The sequence below is a fragment of the Crotalus tigris genome, unplaced genomic scaffold (genome assembly GCF_016545835.1).
Source record: "Crotalus tigris isolate CLP2741 ecotype Arizona unplaced genomic scaffold, ASM1654583v1 scf7180000024401.5802323, whole genome shotgun sequence".
Classification (NCBI taxonomy): Eukaryota; Metazoa; Chordata; class Lepidosauria; order Squamata; family Viperidae; genus Crotalus; species Crotalus tigris.
This window is the reverse complement of record NW_024100569.1, coordinates 1,630,508-1,656,634: the sequence shown is the minus strand read 5'-3', so window position 1 is coordinate 1,656,634 and position 26,127 is coordinate 1,630,508. Positions and strand designations below refer to the sequence as shown.

Genomic DNA, 26,127 nt, shown 5'->3' with positions numbered 1-26,127 from the left:
AAGAATTTCTTTTTTTTTTAAATTAGAAGTTTTACAAATTTAATACAATATAAACCCCTCCCACCCCATCCCCCCTCCCCCACTTCCCAGAGCTGATTACAGGATAACAAATAAACAAACATAATCTAACTAACATTAACCAACTATACTATCAATCAAAACCATAACACACTTTCAAAACAAATGTTAACAAATTATAAACTCAAATAATAATATAATTAAAATTATTAATAATTATCTAAAATCTACTCATATGCAAGATAATACTTTTCAGTTTCATGTCTCTTTTAAATGTAATCAATCCATCTTCTCCAAACCATAATATATTTTTCTTGTGAATGGTCCCCTTTATCACTCTAAGGAAAGTTTCCTATAAACATATACAAGATTTCATAGACAAGAATTTCTTGTCATCTATAAATATTAGAAGAATGTTTCAAAAAGATGGGGGAGAGAAAGAAAAAAAAAGAAACATTTCTTTTTGCTTCTCATTAATATGAAAACTTGTCTCCAGAAAACTATGTACAATGCTATCATGTTCCTGTTCAGTTTAAATAAGACTCTGAAGAGTCTGTTGAACTGTATGCTAAAATCCGAATATATTGTTATTGCCACACATTAGCAAGTATTACCAACCATGAATGTTCAATATGTAGGATGGGAAGGCTGAGTTAAACACAGTTTTACTCGCTTAGATTTGATTTATATAATGATTATGCTATATGAAACAGCTACTGTTGCTTGTAAATATGTTTTTGACTTAATATTAAACATATTTACAAGCAACAAGATATTTACAAGGAACATGTTAATATCTTGGGTGAAAATAGCCAGACAATGATTTTATCTGGTTTATTGTGATTCAAATAAATCTTCTGCAAACTCAGTCTATATAGTATGTTTAAGTCATCTTTGAATTCCACACCTGGAATTTATGGACATATGAATGGACGCATCCATTCATTTTCTTGGAAACAGGTTGAAAACGCCTTCCAGCCAAACTAAGAAATAATTACAAAATTATCCACAATCATGGGTTAGTTCTGTAAATATTGCCTCTCACCCACCCTTCCTTTTACCTTAAGCTAAGGAAGAGGATTGTGTCTCACAGATCTAAAGATAAAGGGGTTGTGTCTCAGATACCAGGAATATCTCCAAGATTGTTTCAAGCTTGTCAACCTGTCCCACAAGTTGTCTCAAGAAATCCTGGTCCATCCTTGGCGTCTTCCTCAAAGCAATGTCATTTCTAATATAATAATTCAAAACCATCCTACTACACATCCAGCTTGTGATTTTATTTTTCAAGGGACATGCCTTCTCATGAGTCACTCCAATAACCAGGCATAATAATAGCTGCTGACCTTTGCAGAATCTTGCCTGCCTGCTTTTCAGAAATATCTATACCCAGTATCTTCAGGGACTGAACAATCTCTGTGGCTTCAATTACACCTTTAAAAAAAGAAAGAAAGAACAGTGAAAATAACTATTCAACTTTCACCACTTCAGATCAACTGATCCAGATTTAAGAATTTTGAAAATTGATACCTATTATATTCAGTCACAAGTGAATTGTCTGAGGATAAGTTCTTTTCACTTATATAAGTACAGCATACTTGTAATTGACATACTGCACAGCATAAAAATTTTCTTAATCAGTACCATAGATGTGATACAGTTTTGATACAAACTTGTTCTAATTCCCAGATATATATATTTCCACTTATTTATTATACTATTATCAATATATATCATTAATTTTAAGGAATTAGGCACACTCAGAACAGTGTATATGGCTCACTTCTTCACCATGCATTTGTTTCACCAGATATTTTAATAGCTGTACAAGATGTATTCCACTGAATGGAGTAATCTATGCTGGATAGGGATTAAGAGTTTGTAATTCAGCACTGGATTGAAGAAGCCTGATAAGATTCTACAACTTAATACATTATAAAAATAATTTTTAAGAGAAATATAATCTGTATTTAAACCCTGAAATATCACAAGTGCTTAAAACTGTTGGTGCCACAAACCGTGGTATCGTGAAATTTAAGGCAAATCTGCCACAATATATAGTTAGATGTGGAACATAAGCAAGATTTGAACAATATTTGAATAATAGTGACTTTACTTCATTTATAAATGAGAAAGTTAATCCCCATTTTCTGGCCTTATTGTACTGCCTTTCCTCCAAGGATTTTAAATCAACATAGATGGCTCTCTCCCACCCTTTTGGCCTTACAAACACACTCATGTATACTTCTCATGTGAGAAGGGTTTCAGCCGGATTCTGTCCATTCCTAAACTAATTTTTAAAAAAACTGAAAAATAAGGAAAGGGGGAATTAGAATTTCTTTTCCCTGATGTTTATCCTTTTTCATCAGATGAACCAATATAAGTGATATGTGGGTGTGGGTGGGTATGTTAAATCCCATTTTATAATCTCTGCCCCACTACATGCTGCTCAAATGCTAAAGAGTAACTACAGCTTCCTTCACCAGCTGCTTCTAAACAACAATATTCTCATCAAAATAGAATACATTTCTTCAGAAATATTCAGCACAGTGTCTGGGTAACGGTGTCTTACCCAGTACTTAACAAATAGGGAGAACTTTCACAAAACCTTTCCTGGCTGTTAGTTCTGCTGTACAGTGAAGACTGTGGTAAATCCTTTCTGTAGAAAATAGTTTTCAATAATAAGTCTCACTGGTCCTTCTTTCTAAAAACGTGGTGCTGCCAAGAATAATTCAGGACTATTGCTTGGAATAGAGTTCTTCTCAGTTAGCAAATTCTGCCGCAACCTTAACAGAGTAAAGGATCTTGGTCCAAGATATTAAAGCAAGCAAAGAAATCTTTTATTCTCCAGATACTACTGAACTTCAACTCCCAGCATCTCTCATCATCCAGTAGCTGGATGGGGCTACTGGAAGTTGGTTTAGAAATACTTGGTTCCTATGCTGCCATTTAGCACTTTAGCACAGCAAAACGTGATATTGTAGACTGCTGCTTTTTGTAAGACCTCTATTGGCTTTGCATTACAAATTTAACTCATTCTTCTCTCAAAGCTTCAGAGCAGCAGCACCAACTTCATGGCAGATATATTTTCAATGTTGAAGAGTTTCAGCATCTAACTCTAAGCACTCATTTCTATATCAATAAATAACAATCTTAATTTGAATTTTTTACTTTTACTGGCACTTCCAGAGGATTTAAAGAACCCTTTAGTGACTATTCTTTCATACATATAATTTATTTCCCTTAATAAATTAACAAGATATTAATGAATACCCATATTTTATAAGATTGCAAAGACTAATTTGTTAATACATTGTCAACTCATAGTAGAAATGCTTTATTATTTATTTGTACTAAATTTGCATTCTTAACATATACAGCTAAAGCAGCAAATTGGATCCTACCATCATTATTTTTATCCAGGCTTTTAAATGCAAGCTTCATTTTCTTTTCGTGGTCTTTAAGATAATGTGTAAATTCTTCAAAGTCAAGTCTTCCATCCTGATTAGTGTCACCAGCCCTGAAAATTTTCTGTCAAGAAAAATATATAGAATATGCATTATTAATGTTGCATATGATTTCAAGCGGGTTCTCACTTTAGAGTTATTTCTACAGACTATCAGTAACTACAGACACACAAAATATCCAAGAAAGAGGAAGGAATGAGAAACAAAACAAGTATTGTTTAGCAAAACAATATTAGATGAAGCCTAATTCTTATAATTGAAATGGTTAAAAGTTGTATGATGGATTGTTTCCACTGCAACCCACCAGGAATTAGATACAGATATTAATGCTATAAAATATTTTGTTTGCCAAATATTATCAAAGGACTTATTCATATGACATTTTTTCAGCAGGTAGGATTTCAATGTAATTTCCATACATTAAGACACATGGGAATATTAAAAACATGAACTGATATACTGGATCAGATCAAACATTTCTTTGGAAAAGGACTGGAGAATCTGTAGTCTTGCAAATGTTGTTCATTTGTGTCCCTTAAAAGGTTAGTTATGTGATGATAGAAATCAGACTCCAGTAAAATCTGAAGAGCTTCCTCTATGCTACATTCAGTTTTATTCTTTCCAACCCAACAAGATGCTAGAAAGCAATTAACTAAAGGGATTTAGCACTGTCTGTCTGTTAGAAGGACAATTTCTGACAATGAGTTGGGCAACTTCCCGTAATGCTGTCAATTCCTCCATTCTAAGCCTCTCTCCTAATCACATGACCTAGAGTGGAACATATGCAGCCCACCAGTCCTTCAAGATAGTCTAGGCAGGAAACCAAAACTTTCTTACTAATTTACTGTAAGGTTACAGAAATACTGCAGAATCTTGCATGTCTGAAAACACATTCCTTCCCCTGTCTTTACTTTCCAGAAAACTGGGTAGGGTCCCTTCAGATACATTTTCTCCACTCTTATCCTTCCTATGGACGCAGGTGTCTCTTTTCAAACCATTGTCTAAGGTGCAGCTCTTCTTCCTATCTCCCAAGTTTATTTGGACAGCCCATTATATTTTCCAAATACATAGATATGCAAACACATTGAGATATAATGACAGGAGAGTGTAAACACAGACATGTGTATGTACATAAACACCTTTAGGTTACCTGTGGAATTGATTTCTTGATCTATCTGGTGGGGCTGATATTGCCTCTACTCAGATTTTCCTTTTTAAAACCCTTCATTGTGTAAACCAGGGGTCCCCAACCTGTGGGCTGTCACCCACTAACAGGCCACAAGGCAGAAGTCTCCAACCTTTTGGGTGCTTTCTCTGTGGAGAAAGGTTTTTCCACAGACCGGAGAGTGCATGGCTTTGTGTGCTGCCTGCATCCCACAGATGGGGCTTTGCTAATTTGTGCGGACGGGTTGCTGGCATGTCGTGGCCAAGTACCAGTCCACAGACAGGGGATTGGGGACCCCGTGCCGGCCACTTGTACGAACCATCCCCTCCCCCCACACCAGTCCCCAAAGCCAGAAACGTTGGGGAACTCTGACTTAGACTAAATGAAGAGCCACAGGTCTCTGTTCATGTTTCACTTCACCTGTGACCTTGGCTCAAGGGGAGGGCAACCATTTGATGATTGGGAAACTGAGAGCCACAATATGGGATCCCATGACATCATTTTTCAACTGTCATGATCAGAAGAGGCTTGCCCATTCCTAATAACAGGAAATAGTCTTCTCTTTTCTTGTAGTTCCTCTCAGTTATTTCTTTTGGGAGGCTTGCAGAGTTGTCTACTGTCATTTCAGCACCAACAAGAGATGCCTTTATTTCTATAAACATTTATATTGAGGTTTTTTCCCGATTTTGAAACTTATTTTTAATCTGTTATTCGATCTTCACAATCTAATGCCCTTCAAATTTTCATGGCTAACACTCCTAAAATACCCAACCATTTACTATGCTAGCTGAGAATTGAGACTTCGTTTAAATTTACTCAAAGAGGAATAAGATGCATTTTATGTGTTTTTGTTTTAATATTATCCATCAGTCCAGGAATTAATTCGAATTTCCATAAAATAAATAGCCTCATACTTCTCTGCTTATCCTCTCATTCACATACTTACAATTACACTGTCTTATTGTAGGTCTTCTGTTTGTTTTCTATTTATTTTGGCTAAGATATTATCTTCCATATACTTAATACATCAGAAAGAGCACCTTGGTGTAAGATTTTCAAGAGGTAGATGCCCTTCACATCTTGAAATGTAGTATAATTTCAATAATATTTCAATGGATCTAGCTATGTTCAGGGATGCAATATTTAACTGTTATCTGTTATTCTTGGCCTGCAGCTTTCTATCTATCAGCAACACTGTCATTACATTTTTAGAGATGCGATAAGCAAGGACTTGTCTCTTCATACACAAGACAAAAAAGCAGTCAAAAAGCAACACAAAGTTGAAATAGCCTGTCTTGACAGCATCTGAACATTCTTCACCTCTGGCTATCTAGTATATTACCTTTCTTCAAATCTTGCCAAACCAGCTTTGCCCAACTTGCTGTTCTCCAGATGAGGTGGAGAATATCTCCACAATACCCAGCCAAGTACTGTATAGGTGTATGATCCAATAGGCTTTGACCTTATTTGCAGTATAAGCAGGCATGGCAGCAGCCAGTACTATAAAAAGGCAACGCCTACAAAACCTAATGAAAATTCAAGGTTTTATCCTTAAAAGGGTAGGATAGATATATATCAAAGCTTAGCCCTATACAAACCAGTATGTAAACTAACACCAACAAAAAAACCTTCTACATTAAATATCAATGAATTCAAAATTTATCTGAAAATAGACTCAGAAACAAAAGAAAAGCATTGAACTTATGAATACATTAGATTTGTACAAAATGGGGCAAACATAGCACCACCTGTGTTTATTAATTAAAATGTTTTTGAACATTCAGCTTTTCTTCTACCAGAATGGTATCCTTAAATATGACTGAATTAAACTAAGTAAAATATATATTAAAATAGTAAGTGTGCCAATTGCAGTTGCAGTGGTTTAAATAGCTCATCCAGCACATTATTACTGTATCAATAACACACAAAGTGTGATCGATACAAACTAAACTTATTTAATATTATATAGTGTAAACAGCCTAAAATAGCATGCACTGAATTTCCCTCTCTTCAAAAATGTGAATACTTTACTTATGTTAATGAATGAAACACAGCAATTCTTTACGTATCTGGTCAGTTCAAATGACAATGCTAATAATTACCCTAATAAATGTTAGTACTAATATTAATGGGATATGTACCACTGATGTATTAGTTGCATCGTATTTGAACTGCAAAAATCCATCAAATCCTAGACGGAAGCAAATTTAGAGTCCTCTGTATGTCTTTGCTCCCATCAAATAAATGTCCCAATTTCTGTACTCCAAATAAGTATTCTACTGATGGCAGACATTTCTATTTTTCAAATAACTTTAATGAATGAAATACCAGAAGCAGCTTGAGACTGAAACAAATCGAACATTCATTAGAAAGTTACTGATTCAAGTTCTATTATAATCAGTTGTGAAATTCTAGTTCAGCACGCTATCTCACCATCTACTTCCGCCACATTCATTCTCATTGATTAACTTGGAGTGCCTTCCCTATTCCTGATAAGGAAGCATTGCAAAATTCTGCCAGAAAATAATTCTTGCAACTTATTTATGTATGAATTGCAGAGATAAATGAGTGAAGGATTGTGGAACACAACAGGTTTGGTTACATTGCTACAGAAAATTCAGAAAGCTCAGATTCCTGTGGATATCCAACATATTCTGGTTCATGTTAGTTTACATAGCCACTCTATCTGAGTATGTAAATAAGTATTCCACCATCTTTTAATTGTCCTATATGGTTCTTTTAACTGCATTCTGTGGCTTTGGATAGACCAAGCATGTTGTATGAATCTGAGGCAACTGTCATTTCCAGGTAGCATAAAAGCAAAAGATGGAACCACCCTCATAGTTTCAAATTCTGGTTCACACTAAATGTACACAGCGATTGTTCTTTGCTTTATTTATTCATTTAGTCTATTTATACAGCAAGCTGCAACTCTGGGCAGCTACCAAGGGATTAAAATGAATGCCAAAACAATATACTGAACAATGCCATGACACAACTGAGGCCAACCCATAAACATACCATATCAAAGCATTTCAGATTGGCTCACACCTCAGCCCAGTGCCCATGGAAAAAGTCCCTTCTTCAAAGTCAGCAGAGTTAGTGCAATCCTAATCTCAGGGCATAAACTCTTCCATAGGGCAGTAGCCAGGATAGAGAAGACATGCTCTCTGGATCCTGCCAAATGCCACTGTCATAAGGAGAGGACTCGGTGCATCTTTCCTTGTTGAATCTCTTGTTCTTGGATGGCATGTTAAGCCGTAGAAAAACCACAGACAATATTTAAAGTGCTGCAAACAATTCTTTAATTCACGTTAATTAAATAGTCTGTAGTATCCAGGGACAACTGTATAAACCAACTGTCAATGATAAAAAGAAACATACATTTGCTTCTTAATTATATTTTTATTAGTCATCACTTGGATTTATGCCTCAAGCGGCAAAATGCCCAGGTAGGGCCATCACTGATTCTGTTATTTCTGTAAGTAGGCTACTAAAAATTATCAATTCGTAGTTTCTCCTGGAAACTTTCTAACACAAAATGTTCCTTTTTCCATATGTTTGTAATCTACTCAACCTATATACCACTTCATATATCTCATTGTTTTAGTGAACTTTAGACTAGACATGAAAGTATAAAGTATACATATCACAAATAAGTTTCCAAACACATTCATCATGCCAATCCATTTATGAACAAGCCATGATTCATTAAACTGTCTTTAGACTGAACTTTGTACTGAAGCTGATCATTGATTGAACAGATTTGTCTCTATGCAATGTGTTAACCTCTTACAACGGGTCTCTAGAACAGGGCTTTTCAACCTTTTCAGCCATTGTACCACTTTTAGGATATGGCAACATCCGAGTACCACCAGTCACCTAGCAAGGTGTCAAAAACTTGATAAAGTACAGGTAGTCCTCGACTTACAACAGTTTGCTTAGTGAAGTTACAACGGCACTGAAAAAAATGCCCCCTAAGCCACAGCCGAGCAAGACACCTGCCTGCCCACCCGGTGGCACTCTTCCTCCTGTCCAAGGTTTTCATTGTTGTGAGCATTTCTGTTGAGGATTGGCAGCAGGGGTGGGGTGGAGGGTGTTTGGTTTTTATTCCCCCCCCCCCCCGTGCTGGGTGGTTGCAGCAGGTTTTGGTCATGTGACATGACCCTGGGACACTGTGACCGTCATAAATATGAATCAGTTGCCAAGCATCTGAATGTAAATCACAAGACCCTGGAGATGCCGCAACATTCCATCCAGCTAATCAGCGCTTCTTCTGGGCTCAGCAGAAGCGTCAGGATCAGTGCCAAGCTCTAGCTGGAGCCTGGTGCTGATCCTGGCACTTCAGCTGAGCCCTGAGAGCCCTGCAACTCCAGCCATCTCTTGCTCAGGCTTGTGCGGTGCTGCCACCGATTCAGCTCATTCCCCTCCTCCACTACTTTTCTAGGATGGTCATGTACCACCTGCCAGGTGCCAATGTACCACAAGTGGAATGAATGGGGATGAGTGGAAGGAAGGATGGCATGCTCTTTTTATACAGTAGCCAAAACCATTGTTCGTTTGTTTTTTAAAAAAAAAAACTTGTATTGAGATAAGGTTTACACACAACACCTCGCCAGCCTTCGGGTTTCCAAGACTCTCCTTTATGAGGGTTCGGATTCAGAAACAATTACTCCCATGCTTCTTTTCCCTCCTCCCCCTCCTCTTAAGCAAGTCTTATGCCTTGCACCCACCTTCTCCGCGTCATCTCCCAGAGGGATGCCCAACTCCTTAAGGCCACTTTGCAGCTCAGCAATGTCCACTCGACCATCCTGGTTACGATCTAGTTTCTTGAAGAGGTTTTCGTACCTCGACTTACTTTCGGCCGCTTCACAGGCAGCTTCCGGGAACACAAAGCCCCCCAGAATGCGGAGCATTGTGCAGTCTAAGAACTTTTTAGCCCGGAAGGCTAAACAACAAAATGGGGATAAATAGCAGGAAGAGAGCCAAAGCACGGTTACACACCAAAGCCTGTCGTAAAAAACACATCCAACAATCTAAAGGCCTCACGTTAAAGCGAAGTCTTTAAAAATACCGTTGGCTTTTTGCAGCTCTTGGGAGGAGCCATCCAACGTTTAATAAAGATGACGGCCAAGAAGCAACACCCCAGGAAGGAGCAGGAAGAGGAAGAGCTGGTTTCTCTTCACTGGATTCTCCGGTGGTTGACTCACTCAGACATAGGAGGGGCTTGGCTCCTTTGGCCTCCTTCCTACGTACAGTACATAAGGGAACAGTTTGCAGGAAAGCAAATCACACAGTCGGGGATAGGCAATTTTAGCGCGGGAAGCCCGCTACAGTCTTTACTATAGTATTTGCAACTGTACACACACAGTTGCGCCTCTCTCTCTCTCTCTTTTTTTTTTAAATGCCCGAGTCTGTCCTGTTCGCGTAGAGGTAAATCCCAGGGAATCTCTGGAAGATTTTGCCGCCGAGGACAGATGCCGCAATGGTGGCATCTCACACGGGCTGGCCAGGGAGACGCAGGTCCAATTAGATTCGCGCTGATTCCCATGGAAACAATCGCCTTTAAACAGACCTTGCTTCGCTTTCATGTTTACACTGTTGCAAGGCTGAATCTTTTTGATATTTGGCTTCCGCTGAGTTTTTAGGTCTGGAATTTGGAACGTGTCTAAGATGACTTAGGCCGAGCCTTCCTTTGTATCAAGCTGGTGTCCCCACATTTGCTGGGTGGCGAGCGATCTTGTTTATCGAGGATAACACAAGCTGTCCAGGGTGTCCGGAGGGCATGGTCAAAAAAGTCAAGATGGTGGCCGCGGCGGGACGAACGAAGCTCTGCCTGTTGTTTATGGTTTGTTGTTGTTTTTTGCCATACCCTGCGAACACTTGCGTAGCGCAAGAACATCTGGAGATCCGAGATTAAGAAAGGCTGCATGGCAGGCAGATATGTAACACGCCGAAACTAGTCCTGTTGTATGGTATTTGTTGTAAACGGCTATTTTCAATAGCAGAAGGAGTAATCCTACTGAAATCTTTAACAGAAGAGATTAAGGAGATTCTTTAACTATGATTAAGAGGTGTAATCGTAAAGTAATCTAAGGTTATAGGGAGAGTCCAAAATGCAGTTTTATCAATTCTTACATAGATATCTTCACATGTCTATTACGCACATACAATTATCACGGCTATCTTTGGTGAGTAACTACATTTGGTGAGTAACAACTACTTGAAAAAGGGATTGAGCAGAACACATGTCCCGTTCTAGGGGCTCCAGTAGGAGTAGATTCTTTGCAAAATGAATATATTACAGCAGGAAAAGCTTTCTGTTAATATATATTTACCAGGAAAATCCATTTGCTATACTTGGCTACTCTGAAGGAATTCCTAGGAAAGCTTGAGGGGGCAGATAATGACAAACTGTCCAGCCCCCAAAGGATAAACTATGATTAATAAACCAATTCAAAATGATGTAGTAGTTAATACTAAGAAAAGGTTAACATTAATGGTTAAACAGCTTCCACAATCTGACTGGCTGAGAAAAGATTGCAACTGGTGAAGGACTCTGCAAGTGCACTCCTTATCACACCCATCACTGCAAACCCAATGACAACTAAGGATCAAGCATCTGCTCATTCAAGAGGAGTGAGACCCCATCCAGCACACTGTGAACTCCAGCTTCCTACTTACCAACAGCTTGTTTTATATGGATTTAAGTTTAGCTTGTTTTCTTACAGCAATTCATAGCTCTAAACAAATTGATAACCAAAGATTATATTCATGTGTATAAAATAGTGATAACATAGTCATTATTTAATATATAGAGATAGGTAGGGAGACCCAGAGGTCCCAAAGGAAAATTTAATGTAAATTAATATGCCAGTTTCTTAAAACTTCATCTCTGCTTGCTTTTTCCTTTCTGAATCTTTTAAATAACCTAGGATTTCCTAGCAGTTGATAATGATTAGCTTTTTATACCATGTTTTGTGTTTATATGCATATATTGGTCAACTCAAGGCAGGAAACATATTTAATACTTTTGCCTCGTATTTTCTCCACAGCAGCAACCGTGTAATTTTTAGGTGAGAAACCTGCAAGCAGCATTTTGGAATAGAAAACCTCTATTTAAAAACTAGTGTGGGAAATATGTATTTCCCTAAAAGATTTTAAAGGCAGAAACCAATCCACCCCCCAAGTCTCTCTGTCCCAAACAGAAACCAAGTCTGCAGAAATGCAGATGTGATAATCTTGTCAGAAAGACTGGAGTCAGGAAACTGTGGTTAGGAAAAAAGATCCCTAGAATCAACAATCCCTCACACCAAAAATCTAAGAGTCATCAGCCATAGCCACAGGGAAGCAGGATGTGACCTTTGGGACATAATAGGATTAACCCATCACCATCAGAACACCAGAAAGCCACACTCAGACTCAGGTCAAAGTTCATGCCACAGGAACAACTCTAAACAAAATGCTCCAGAGGGTATAAAAACCCACTCCCTGCATGTGCTCTCTCTCTTTTCTTCCAGAGCCATCTTTCTGTCTGGCTCTCCTCTTCAATAAACTGCAACCTTCTTTCTAAAGCAGTCGCCATGTTGTTTATTCCCGGCTTGGACTGAACCATGATGAAGACTTTTCCTTCAACCCTAGGAAACCTAGAGAAACCCCTGGATCTTCTCCTATGGATCTGTTCATTTTGTATCATGCCATAACAGAGTGCCCCTCAGCCATAAAAAAAGTTGCCCAGCTCTGTCCTAAAGGAAAGGAAAGAAAATCAAAGAAGGGGATCCTCATTTGGAATGGATTACTGTCTGACTGATAAAAGGAAGATGGAAACCAAAGGATGAGGAATGGAATGAAAATTTCTGAAAAAAAAGAAAAGACATGGTTATCTGGAACTCCAAAAAGAAATATCTGCACTGCAATGTTTGATTGTTTTTTGCAAGTTCAGGTTTGGTCAGGGAATTCTGGCTGGCAGGGTCCAGAAGAGCCTTTTCTGCCATGGCTCCTGCTCCTTGGAATATCTTACACACACACACACAACACACACACAAACACAAACACACACAGAGGTGAGATTGGCTCTTACCCTCCCGACTTTCTGCAAAAGCCTGAAGACTTGGTTCTGCCAGTTGTCTTGGGGCCCCAATGGGAGAATTATTACGCTGGAGGTGGTTGATGGACCTACAGCTGAAATCACCTTCCCCCATACATTCTACACTCTCCCTCCCCATCTTTTAATCATAACCTGTATCTTATTGTACTTAAATATATATGTATATTTTATGGTTTTATTGTTTCAATAATCTAAGCTGACCAGAGTCTCCTCATGGTGAAATGGTCGGCAAATAAACTTAACAAATAAAAATAAATAATAAAAGTTCTATCTGTTCTTAACCACACGGCATTTTAGGGTTCCTAACTCTGTTGGATTGTCTGCTTTGGATATTTTAAAGCATTTTTAATTTTTGATATGATGAAAACAGTATTTCAAAATTTGACCCAAGGCAAATATAATATCTGTTATAATTCCATGATTAAATGAAGAATTTGGTTTCGAAGTAAAGATCCCAAAATTTATTTGCATTATACAGTAGGTTGAAACAGAATGTCAGCTGCTGTGGGAGACTTTGCTCTCAAGAGCCATCTTAGTTACTATATCAACTGGAAATACAGTTTCTAAGGCAACATCAATAGCCAAGAGACCTGCAGCCAGGATAAAATTTATTTTCCAAAATATATTTTCCATTGCTGACTTCTACCAAAAAAAAATAACAAAATCTGATCAGAAACAGTCAGAACAAACAGCATCATTACAAATAGCACCTTTATTTTCTAAAATGGCAGTGCCTTGCTTGGCTGCAGCTGCACCTATGTTGTAGATGACAGGCAATAAAAACAAGAAGCATAATTACAATTACAAAACTCATGTTTCATTTTAACTTGTTAGATTTATATCCTACTTTTCCAGTAAGATCTGAAGGATATATATGTAGCATTCCTTCCTCTATTTTCCCCACAATCACAATCCTATCACGTACTCATTGCATTTCTTTAATGATATTGCTGGCTAGAGATGACACTTGAAGGACAAAAAAAGTAGGGAAGACCAACCTAGAATGTAGGGTTAGAGTTAATCAGTTGTCATATAGTCCATGTTTATTTTGCACTATATAGGAACAATATCTGTATAATATGCAACATGTTTATTTCTGCATAATTTTCCTGAATTTCAATTTTGCAATGATGAGAAATGTCATTTGAACGTGGTGAACATTATCTAGTTAATGAAGTGGCTTGCTACTTTGTTTACTGGCAACACATGATAATAGATTTTTATTGATTGATTTGATTTTTCTCCCATCTTTATTACTTTGTAAGTACAGATAGTCATTGTTTAGTGACCATTTGAAGTTACAATGGCACTGAAAAAGGTGACTTGTGACTGTTTTTCAAACTTACGATCATTGTAGCATCATGATATCAAAATTTAGACACTTGGCAACTGGCATGTATTAATGACAGTTGCAATGTTGCGGGATCGCGTGATCATCTTTTGCAGCCTTCTGACAAGCAGAGTCAACGGGGAAGCCACATTCATTTAACAACCGTGTTATTAATCTAACAACTGCAGTGCAAACTTTTATATACGGGTAGTCCTCCCCCATTCACTCATATATGAGTAATGAATGTCTGCAAGCAAACAACAAATTCAGAAAGCACTGAGGACTCCACAAATCAGATAATAATTACAAATTAAAAAATATTTAAAGACCCTGAAATGCAAACGTTTGAGCAATTTTCCCTTTTAAATGCTATCAAATTCTCAATAATTACACCATGAATCCAGCAGAGGGAGATAAAACATTGGGCTATTAAAAAAAAGTCCACTGTATAAGGAAAGTCTTATCTATTGCTGAATAAAATTATTCTAAATATTGTATTAGGTTATACTTAAAAAGTTGTATTTTAAAACATGAAAAATCAATAACCTTTCTAACTTCCAATTATTTGATGACTGCATAACAATAATCCATTTGAGATGAAAAGAGAACAATACCTTTAGAAATTTATAATTTATTTAAAAATAGATAATTATCACCCTCCATTCTAAATTATATTATTTTTGCTTTATACATTTGGAATGTTGAGAATATATTTTCACTACTTTTTTAAAAAGGTTGTATGGAGATTGCGGAAAATAGCATTGAGGGCAGATTGATATACAGTAGTTGTTCTCTTATGATCCATTCTAGCCACTCAGTATGCTCTCTACAGAGTTTATCTTTGTCTTGTGGTTTTTTTTTTCTGAAAAAGTAGACACACTTCTAAATAAAACACTGGACTGTAGGTGGAACTAAAGATGAAAGTTTAAGTTTGTGTTAAACTAAAAAGAAATTCACAAAAGTAACATCAGGTAGTGCATCTAGCTTGGAGGGTATTAAGGGAGATGCTGGTAGGCATATACTATAGATCCAGCACTATACAGTAGTCCTCAACTTATGATAGTAATTGAGCCTGCCAATTACAGTCATAAGCTGTGACAGTTGTAAAAATGGGTCATCTGATTTTTATAACCTTCTTTTGCAGTGGTCATTAAATGAATGTGGTCATTAAGCAAACAAGTGTCATGAAACAAGCATAGTGGTCATTAAGTGAACCCATGATTTGCTATGAGGCAGTTTTGCAGGAAACCGGAAGTAAACACCGGTTTTTAGCAAAAACCAGTAAATTCTTTAAATCACAATCATAAGACCATGAGATGCTGCCATCAGACGGAAAAGCAGGCCTGTTGCCAAGTGCCCAAAATGTGATCATGTGACCACAAGGGGAGCTGGCTGTTAGAACTGGATCATATGTAGCTTTTGGAGTCCATTGCAACCTTGACAGGTTGCTAAACAACCAGTCGTAAGTCAAGGACTACCTAAATACTGAGAATACAGGTTTCATACCTTTGCTTGCTTCTCTATTTCCTCTATATCAGTGGTTCTCAACCTGTGGATCAGGACCCCATTTGGGGTCGAACGACCATTTCACGGGGGTCGCCAAACAACCCAGTCCACCATTTTTTCCCCCTTTTCCTTAGCTGTGCTACTCTCTTTTATTCTATTGGCTTTTGAAAGCCAATAGAATAGACTCTCTTGAATAGAGTCTAATTCTATTGGCTTTCAAAAGCCAATAGGAATTGTCCAGGCTGTCTCTGCCCTGCTGAGCCCGCCAAAAGTCCCATTCTGCAAAGGGTGCTGCACCAGTTGAGTAGTCCTCGACTTACGACTGGTTGAGTAGTGCTCGACTTACGACCGGTTGGGGGTTGCGGCATTAAAAAGGTTGAGAACCACTGCTCTATATCCTATGCTGGAAAGGACAGACCAGAAGTAGCAAGGAAAACTTGATCAAGGTGCTAGCATTCCAAGAAGTTCATCATCATCCACCTTTCAGTCATGTCCGACCCTCGGCCACTTTATGGATCAGCACTCTCTATGCCCCCCTCTCTCGTACTGTCTCCTTCAGATCCACCATGGTCTTCCCAATGTCATCCTTTATAGCTTGGCTGACCATTGGAGGCAGCGGGGGGGGAGGGGATGTTTTGCTTGTGCGCTTTCACAAATGCAGGTTCACACACATGTGCAAGTAGACGCTCTCCCACCACTTCCAAGGCACGATTCTGAACAGGCTGAGGCCTGGCACTGGGTCATGGACCAGGGGTTGAGGACCCGTTTTATAGTGTCCATCCAATAGGTACTAGGGCTCCCCCTTATCATTTTTCTGTTAATTGTTCCCAGTATATTTGACTTTTCAAGTGAGTCAACTCGCATCATGACCAAAGTACGACAGCTTCTATTTGGTGAATTTGGCTTCAAGTGATATTTTTGGTGAGGTTCAGTGTAGGATAACTTTGTTATTTTTGCAATCCAGAAATTCAGGGAAAGATTTTTCCTTCTTTCAATCCTCTACTTTAGGTTAAAAATAAGCCTGAAACAGGAAAGTAATGAAGCTTCTAATGCAGGGGTGTCAAACTCATCAGCATTGCGGTTGTCCTTGGGGGCCAGGTGGGTGTGGCCTGGGTGGGCGTGGATGGAGTGGGTGTGGCCAGCTCTACATCATTCGCGTCAAGGGTGCCTGTGGGGGCCTGGGCAGGAGTGGGACAGATCTGAGGGTCTCTGGCAGAAGGGGTGGGACCAGGGCAACTGCCAAGGCATGGTCCACTGGAGGAGCCTCACTGTTCCTCTCAGGCCATGCGGGGGGGGGGGCTGGATGGTGGTGCAGGCTGCCGGGAGCCCTGGACAGTAGAGGTCAAATGCCCAGCCTAGCCCTCGAGCATCCACGGCACCAAGCCCAGCTCCATTTCCCCAAGGGGGCACCCAGCTGCACTTACCTCCTCCTCAAGGCTGCTGCTGCTGTGCTTGCTCTCCTTAGCCAGGTTGCTCTTGACGGGTACGAGGGCAAAGTCAGAGGGAGATCCATTCCCTCTCCATGGGAGGAGACCCGGCTTTGTATCCAAAGCTTCCTTAGCAATAGGATGGGAGACCCCCAAGATAGGCCAGGAGGAGGGAGCAAGGGGATGGTGAAAGGGCAGCAGGGCAGGAGTAAGGCAGGACTTCCCTCAGACCCTCCCTTTCCTCCTTCCTAAGTAAGGAAAATATTTGAGATGAGGGATGGAGAAAAACAGGCAAGAAATGTAGCTGAGAAGGTGTCACCCTCTGTGAGGAATGAAGAAATGCGCCATCACCTGGAAGTGGCCAGCACATGGCCCTCACGTACTTCACATATCTGGTTTGGTGGGCTCTGGGGGAGGGGATGCCACGAACAGCGTGAGAGTCAATGTTACCAGCGCAATGCTGCCCAGCCCCCAGCCTGCCCAGTTCCGGCAGGCAGCGGGGCTCTTTCCTCATAGCGCCAAGAAGCTGAACCGGGCAGCGCAAATCCAAAAAGAAGCACAATGCCGCCCAGCCCCCAGCCTGCCTGGTTTCGGCAGGCAGCGGGGTGCTCTCCTCAGCACCGAGAGGTTGAGCCAGGCGGTGCGAAACTCACCAGCTTTGTACCTTGATGCCTGCTAAAACTGGGCAGGCTGGAGGCTAGGCAGCATTGCACTTCTCATCAGATTCGCACTACCTGGCTTAGCTCTTGGCGCTGTGAGGAGAGTGCCCCACTGCCTGAAACCAGACAGGCTGGGAGCTGGGCGGGCTTGCGTTTCTTTTTGGATTTGTGCCGCCCAGCTGTCTCTCAACGCTGTGAGAGTGCCCCGCTACCTGCCAAAACCCCTCCCCCAAAGCCCATCAAGCCGAATATGTGAAGTAGGCAATGGCCATTTGCTGGCCAGGCGATGATGCATTTCTTCATTCCTCACAAATGGTGACACCTCCCCAGCATGCACCAGGGGGTGGGGCCGATGCGGCAGGGGCTGGTTCCTCGCTGTTTCCAGACGGCCTTGTGGAGCCAAGATTGAATGTGTTTCAGCATAGATGGCCACCACAAAATTGTACATTGGCTCCCAGCCAGCCAGGGCCAAGGCAGCGGGGGCCGTTCCCTCACTGTTTCTAGGATGGCTTCGCAGGTCACATGAAACCACTTTGCGGGCTGCATCCGGCCCGGGGGATGTCTGTTCTAATGGCATATCTGTTATAATGAAAAACACCTGTATGAATAAGAGGAAACAGTTAAGAAACTGCAGGAAGCTCTCTATAAAAATGTATATATAATTTGCTAAGCTGAGTGCAAACTATTTACTTGAAAAGCATCATAACAATAAGTGTGTGTGTGTGTGTGTGTCCAAACCTGTTATAACTTCCTGAGTAAATTACTGGTAACAGGCATGAAGGAGAAGAAATATCCACTCAGATGTACACAACCTGGCAAAAGACAAACTTCTCCTTATCTCTTTAACATGAAGTGCTGATAATACAATAACTACATGCTTGAAAATATGCACCCCAGGAATTACTAAATTTGGCATTACTGTAATAAGCAGAGCTATTATTGTGAGAGATCCAATTTCACATTCCTTCATGTTCTTGGTTCAAACTTTTGCAACATTCAGATCCATTCACTGCCAGTCACTCTCTCCCAGCAAAATCTACATTTTAAGGTTAGCCCAAAGATATAACGGCAGGGCGTGGGAATAAAAATATTGCCTTGAGTGTTTTAGAGAAAATGTGAAATACTCTAATTCTGTAAAAGTAATTAGTGGCCCATTTAACTGTGCAAAATACAACATTCTTCCACTTGTCTCCTCTGAGATGATGCTTTAAAGTGAATAATGATATGTGTCCTAATTTTTGCTGAGTGTATTTTGCTTATAGTATTAAACATCCGGCTATTTTAAGGCACTTCTCCCTGATTGAAAGTCCTTAAGGCATTAACAACTCAGTACTTCTGCCAAGATCTTAAGAGCGGGAAGAGTCATAAAACCATGCTAAAAATCCTTTTCAAATTGTGAATCATATACAGTGTAAGACAAATACATCTCAGTTGCAAAGAGGATAATATTAAGGACACATTATTTTACAAGAAGGTTCATTTTTATACTCATGATCAGGTTTGCCAAGATTTTTAATTAGCATTTTTAAGTGAACAGTAATTCTAAGTTGCACCAGTGTCTCCGAATATGGAACCCGGAATTATTATTCTAAATGAATTGTGAATAAAGATTAAACATCATTAGTGCATGGAGGAAACGCCTCAATATATAAAGCATAAAAAGCATCAATCCTAAACACGGAAGGGGTCACTAAATGCAAGGGAATTTATACTATTCCGGGAAGAAAGAATGCAGAATTGCACCCAAAGCGTGATGGGGCCTTGTCGTTTGGCTGGAGATATGCCTATAGTTGAAATCTTGTTTCTCTCGTACCTCTGAAATCTGTGAGGTCACCGCTGGTCAGGAAATGAGTAACATCATTGCAACACCTGGGTTGCAGGCCTATCTCCCCCCCCCCAAGAGCCTCACCATTTCTTTCTTTACGCCTAAAAACCCGCCCGGGGTCCTTATGGGGTCCTACTGCAGCTGGCGGGGGTATTGCTACGGATGAGCGCCCAGGGATTCGCTGCCTGGCGCGCGCCGGGCCGGCCGGCCGGCCGACCGACCGACCGCGCCACTTTTTTCACCCCCAGGAACCTTCGGTGCCGGCTAGAGCTGGCAGGGGCGCCCACCCCGAGAAAGGGGAGAGCGCTCCCGTCACTCGGCGGGGGCCCCTCGTGACTCGACGGACTGACGCCGCAGGAGGGCAGAGAAGAAGCCTTCTGGGGAACAGACCGCCCCTCCCCTCCAGAGAGCCCGTCCGGGGGAGAGGAGGCGGCGGGCTGGTTTGAACGCGGGCGGTTTGCGGCCGGCGTCTCCTTCGCTCGTTGGGGCGGGCGCAGCAAGACGCATGTCGTAGCAGAGCGCCCGCGCCGCCTGCCTAGGGTGAAGACAGCGCGCGGGCGGGCGTGTTTTCTTCCCTCTCCCTCTTTCTTCGCCCACCCTCCTCCTGCTGCTTTTCCTCCTCCCCTGCATTGCCTGGTCACAAGGGCCGAAGAAACGACGGCTGTGTAGTAATGGAGGAAACGGCGGGGGGTTAAGCGGAGACAGGAGGACGTCCGGGGAGGGAGGGGGGGCGAAAGGGGGGGAAGGGCTCCCCTTGGCCCTTGCGGCGAGTGCTGCTTTATAGCGCGCGCCTCCTTTGCCCGCCTTACCCCGCATGGCTTTCATGATGATGAAGAAAAAGAAGTTCAAATTCCGCGTGGAGCTGGAACTGGACGATCTCTCCTCGGTGCCCTTCGTCAATGGGATCCTCTTCTGCAAGGTGCGGCTGCTGGACGGTGGGAGCTTCAGCGGAGAGTCCTCCAGGTACGAACCGCTTCGACTCCGTTAGCCTGGCCAGGAGGTGGCTGCCAAGAGTCTGGCGGAGCCTTATTCCACCTGTTAAGTCTTCGCGAAGCTACAAGAAATGCTAATTCGCGGTTGGGGCTGGAGAGAAATAATAACGTAGGCGAAGGCTGTTGCTGCTTTTTCTCCCTCCCTGCTTAAGTTGCAAAATCAATTCCCTTCTCCCCCCCACCCAAAATACCAGACTTGAAGACCCGCGAACCTAGGGAAACAAGCCAGCTATCTAAGTCAGACCCTTATATAAATCTTCCATTTCTCGGACTTGTTTACAGCCCCAGGGCTGAGTTCAGGGGAAAGCATCAATCTGTCAAGTAATAATGAAGTGAGTGGCTCTGACGCTGCACAGAGCATCTTTTGTCTGTTTGGATAGAAATTCGTCTTCTTCCAAAAGGATTAAACTTCACCGTGGGGATTCCTAGAGGAGTGGTTGTGGTTTCTTGACAAATGAAGCTCTAGTTTTCAGAAGCCATGACCACACCTGTATTTCTTTAGCATAATTGCAAACAATTCCATACATTTCTCTAAACGACACAAACCTAAAAATAATTGCATTATCTCATTTAACTCTCAGAATAGTCCTCTGGCAGATGTAAGATGTCTTATGAAATGTGGTAGAATTTCTCCTGCTGGAAAGAGTTAAAAATTGAAGTCCAACACTCAAAGCTGATCTTTTTACCCACTTGTTTCTTTTTCAAAACAAAATAAGGAAAAGTCTTTTGCCTTATTTGTTTTATGCCATTGGTAGAGAAGAACAGTTATTACACCAGAATAGCTATTAACCTTTGCTAACTTCAGCAATATACTATACAACTCAGATTCTGAAAACTCTCACTGAATATCAATGTAAGGTGTACATTGTAGATATCTAGGTGGCATACAAATGATGCTTTGGACTTTTGAAATTAATAACAAGTTCCGATTTCTAATGTTTCTAATTTGATTTCTATGATTTCTAATACTAACACAAATATATATCCAAAATATATGCCTATAAGTCAGGGGTGTCAAACTCGCCGCATGATGTGACATGTTGCGACGTATTGCAACTTTTTTCCCCTTGCCGGAGCTGGGGTGGGCATGGCTTCTGCGTGATGCGTCCAGCTCATGAGCCAGCAGTTTGACATCCCTGCTATAGGTGAAGGTCCCTGAAATCATCCTTTCACTTTTAATTAATAAAGTAATGGTGTTAGGGAACTCATAGCATGCTCTGTTTATGAATTTGACTCCTAAGAACTTCAGTAACTCTTCCATCTATTTGTATTGGCAACAAAAGAGAAGTGATTTGACATTTCATTTTTCCTGAATATTTTTTTCAGCTTCCCAGTCTAGCATTCAATTCAGACATTTCCTGGAATCTCCATCCAATCTTGCTTAGTTTTTTTTTAATTTGGCAAAGTGTTGCTAACTATGTGGGTTCTGCAGTATGTGCTCACTGGTTTATGCTTGTGAAATAGAGGTTTTATTTATTATCATTAATATGGGCATGGGTGTCAATAACGTGGCATTTGCTTGTTGTAATATATGAACATCCTGTTTCCTGAGCCAGAGTTACATTTTACTAGCTAGTAGCTGTGACATATGTAATGCAGCACAGTAAGTTCAAACAGAAAATTTTTAATTGTCTCTTGACATACATATCAGAACTATCATTTCTTTGCATTCATGAAGTGGAATGAAAAATGGTACCAGTACAGTATATATAACCATTTCCTTCCCTAGTAAAGAAAAATAAAGAGTAAAATACAAATGTTGTTGGCCAATGTTGCTGTGGCCTTACCTTCTTTGCCTTCTAAGTTCCTTAGACTGACACAACAGCTATATTTTATACAATCACATACCTATAGCGACATCACAGGAACTGAAGAGATGAGGCAAACCAAGCAATAGCACACACTGCATGATATTCCTGTGTTTAAAAATGCAATTTCCCTGTTGGTGTATAGAATGCAACTGAATTGACATTTATTGCAATGGTATGAACAATGGTCCTGTGATAAGTAAAGAGATCCTCTTGCCTTGCAATCAGGATTAGTTATTTCTGATAGGGAGAGCATCACAGAAGTTGAAAATTGTAACATGTGTCTGCAAAATATAGCATATGTCACATAACAGAATTTTCAATTACTATGTTTTTTTTTTCATTTTATTACTGGGTATAAATAAATAACCTGGATTCAACTCCTTACTTGGTTAAGCACCTGAGGGGGGGGGAAACCCTAAATATTTTATAGCATTTTGAACAGAAAACCAGTATTCTTATATTGTAATTCTTTTTTAAAAGTCAACATACTGTGAGATCTGAGAATGTAGTGTAACTTTGCCAGAGTGAATTCATATAGGAGGCAAAATTCATATTAGTATGCTTTTAGAAAATGTTACTAAATGTGTCATTGGATTGCTTATTTAATACTTCCAAGTGTGAATTAATAAATGCATAGGGTAATTCTGTTGTCATGGAAGAACAGTACTGACTTGGTTCTTGGTGATATTTATTGCCTTTAGCCTTAAGGCAATATACCTTACTAGCTGCTAGATAGCAATAGTTATCAGCCCTTCAAAGTAGACCAGACCATAAAACCAATGTCATCTAAGTCACTACTATTTTTATTGTAAAGCTTTAGTAACAGAATCTTGCAGGTTTGCACTTCCTTCCCTTCCATCTTCATGTGAACTAAAGAGGGATTTGTCTGAAATGGTTACTTACCTTACATTCTTGGCCCAGGCCCTTTTTATCTGATTATCTCCTTGGTAGTAGCTTTTCGTCCTGTTCCTCAAGGCCATTTCTCTGCCTCTACAATAGTAGAAGAGGAGTGTCACCCACATATACAAACTTGCAACCTTCCTGAATGGAGTTGGTTGGCCACAAGATGATGGACTCTATGGGCTGTTGGCCTGATCCAGTAAGACTCTTGCATATTGATATATTCTTGTATAATGCATAGAAATGCTTTTATAAATTAAAGATAAAATCTGATAAAATCAATGGAAATTGGAACTGTTTCCAACTATAGAAAGTGACTATCCAATCTAATATATTACATTGATATATTTAACTAGTATATCCTAGAATTTAAGGTTAACTTATGTTAACATGGCTTTTCTTTACGTAGCAACACTGGTACCATTACTTATAAATGCTTGTCCCAATATTTATATTTTGTTTTACATTTTACATAGTTCAGTACCAGTTCTAATTGTGGATAGTATTTGGCTAAGAAGCTTTGGTGGGCCCTTTTCTCTGAATGGTTCTAATTCAATTCCTGAACTGTTAATTTAATTTATTTATTTTGCTAATCTCAGTCAGATTTGTTTCCAAAAATGAAAGCAATTTTACATTCACTTTTCTCTCTCCTTTTCATTACTTACTCAGTTAGAGAAATAACAAAAAGAAGTAGTAGGTCCAGAAGGTTTTCATGTTTAATAGTAGGTCCCCCAATTGGTTGAAGGCATAGATTCAAATCTTGATCTAATACCGATATTTTAATATTTATTGTTAATTTAATATAAATTGTTATGATAGGCATTTTAAGTATCTCACGTTTTTAGCTCTAGTCCTCACAATGTCACAAATGTATCACTAGTCTCTTAAAATGCCATGAAATGTTGTTGTTTTACAGATTCTGATAAATAGGTTTTTAGTTTATCACTCTAAATATTGTTGTTGTTGTTTTTTAAAAAGTTGTTATTATATTCCAGACAAACCACAGATTTAATTATATGTTTATCTCTTAATATCAACTCACTCTGTGAGGGAGATGGGCGATCTCCAAATTTGATAAATCAATCACTCAATCAATGGGAGTCTTTCTCAGCTACATCATGTCTCAGATTTTTATCTTGATAAATGTTACATCAGCCTTGCATCAACTGTAGATTCACAGTTTACTGCAAGCTGGCCTTTTCGAAACAGAGTATATTTCAATTAAAAACAGATGTTGGATCCAGACTGCCAAAAAATTTTCCAGAGCAAGAAGAAATCTTGATATCACCCATACATACTCTGGACAACTGCCTTTTTGTGTGTGGTAGACAGCAGAAGCTAACCCTTTTGTGGTCAATTGCAAACAGCGTAGATTCCACCAAGCTCATTGACATTAATATAGCCTTTTATGGACTTAACGTTAAACCAAAGCTTATCTTTTGAATCACTTTGAAGTTTACTTTTTTCCCTCCTTTTACTGCTTGTTAAAGATGCATTAAGTAAAAAAATTACAACTGTAAAATTTTGTAAGACTTTTTTTCAGAGTACACAACAAAAGGGTGATTATTGATTTTAGAAAGTTTTAAATTGATTAAGGGCCCAAATGAACTTGATTTAAGACTTTGGAGCTGATTGAAAAGATACTTTCTTGTAGTAAAATCCTGTTGTTTATCCTTTGAAACCGGTAAGATGACTTTGAAGGTTGGACCCTAGAAGGCACCAGATAGCCACCTTAAAAGAAATGTTTACAGGAAGTTTTGGAATTATTTAACTCTAAGGTAAAATCAGAAGGTGTTCTTGAAGAGGGAGAAGGCTCATTGAATGAAGTTGCAACTGACTTACAGGTGGATATAAACATTATAACCGATGAGAAAGTGATGGTAATAATGAATTTACAAATTAAATTTGATGAAGATTTTAAAATTTAGAAAGATATACAAATAATAAATCCGAAGAGCAATGTGGATGATTTTGTTATAATGGAATTGCTGGAGTTACCACACTGGAATTATAAAAGGGGCCAGACAAAGATAACAAGACCTTTAAGAGAAGAGACAAAGAGAATGTGAGAAAGCAGCCATTAGTGTTTTCTTTGAGAAACTTAGATTGTTGGGAAAAAGAAAAAAGAATACGAAGTCAATTTAATCAAGGTTAAAATAATGGATTCTATTTCTGGTAATATTTAATTGTGGGTTTTTTTGGGGAGAACAGTGATTATTTGGAGAAAAAGGGAAATTATTTATTGGGTATAGTAGACAACATGTTTGTAATGTTTAAGTTATTATTTCTACTAATCCTTATTGGACTTTTACTAATTAACATGGAGAGATGAGGTTTTATAGATGGGCTTATAGGGAATGGGGTGAGGGACTCTAGGCAACTCTGGGTGGTGCAAAACAATCAGATAAAAAACAACATATAAAAACAAAATATAACAAATTCATATAAATATCATAAAACCATAGGAGAGAATGGATGAAATTGGCCACCTCAACAGTGGAGCCATCTGAGAAAATCTCTGGTTATCTGGGAGCCCCAGGACTTGACAACATAACCCGGTCCTGAGAACTTTTGGGAATACCAAAAGAAATGGAACTGATCTATTCTGGGGAGAAGAATATTACACTCGGTACAATATGTATCCTGGGACCCACTAAATGTTAACACACCTACTCTACCAGATCTAATGGGGCAGATTGATGCAGATGGGGAGAGGCTGTCGCTCAGATGTCCTAGTCCCATTCCGTGAAGGACTTTAAAAGATAAATTGAATTGAACCTGGAAGCAAACCGGCAACCAATGCACTTCTGAGAGCAGAGTTGTTACAATGATTACTCTAGGATTATACATAACTTGCCCATGCCACTGTATTCTTGTCCCAGCTAAAGCTTCTGAATGCTCTTCTAAGAGCAGCCCCATGTGG

The 26,127-nt window shown here is 39.7% G+C and overlaps 2 protein-coding genes and 1 long non-coding RNA gene across 3 annotated transcripts in view; 1 reads left to right on the top strand and 2 right to left on the bottom strand.

The window, feature by feature from the left end:
- Positions 1 to 9,800, bottom strand: part of SLC25A24 (solute carrier family 25 member 24) — a 29,531-nt gene extending 19,731 nt beyond the window's left edge. Inside the window, exons 1-3 of the mRNA XM_039329553.1 lie at positions 9,381 to 9,800; positions 3,420 to 3,546; positions 1,362 to 1,449 (exon numbers count right to left, since the gene is read on the bottom strand). Of these exons, the coding sequence (XP_039185487.1) occupies positions 1,362 to 1,449; positions 3,420 to 3,546; positions 9,381 to 9,563 (398 nt within the window). The 5' untranslated portion in view covers positions 9,564 to 9,800. The remainder of the gene's footprint in view (positions 1 to 1,361; positions 1,450 to 3,419; positions 3,547 to 9,380) is intronic.
- A 9,370-nt stretch (positions 9,801 to 19,170) lies between these two features.
- LOC120301893 lies at positions 19,171 to 20,440 on the bottom strand. The gene is made up of 2 exons (XR_005555058.1): positions 20,311 to 20,440; positions 19,171 to 20,162 (listed from the first exon to the last, which is right to left on the bottom strand). It is a non-coding gene; the product is annotated as an uncharacterized LOC120301893 (long non-coding RNA).
- FAM102B (family with sequence similarity 102 member B) overlaps positions 20,230 to 26,127 on the top strand; it is a 32,121-nt gene continuing 26,223 nt past the window's right edge. The window contains exon 1 of the mRNA XM_039329644.1: positions 20,230 to 20,464. Within this exon, the coding sequence (XP_039185578.1) occupies positions 20,316 to 20,464 (149 nt within the window). The 5' untranslated portion in view covers positions 20,230 to 20,315. The remainder of the gene's footprint in view (positions 20,465 to 26,127) is intronic.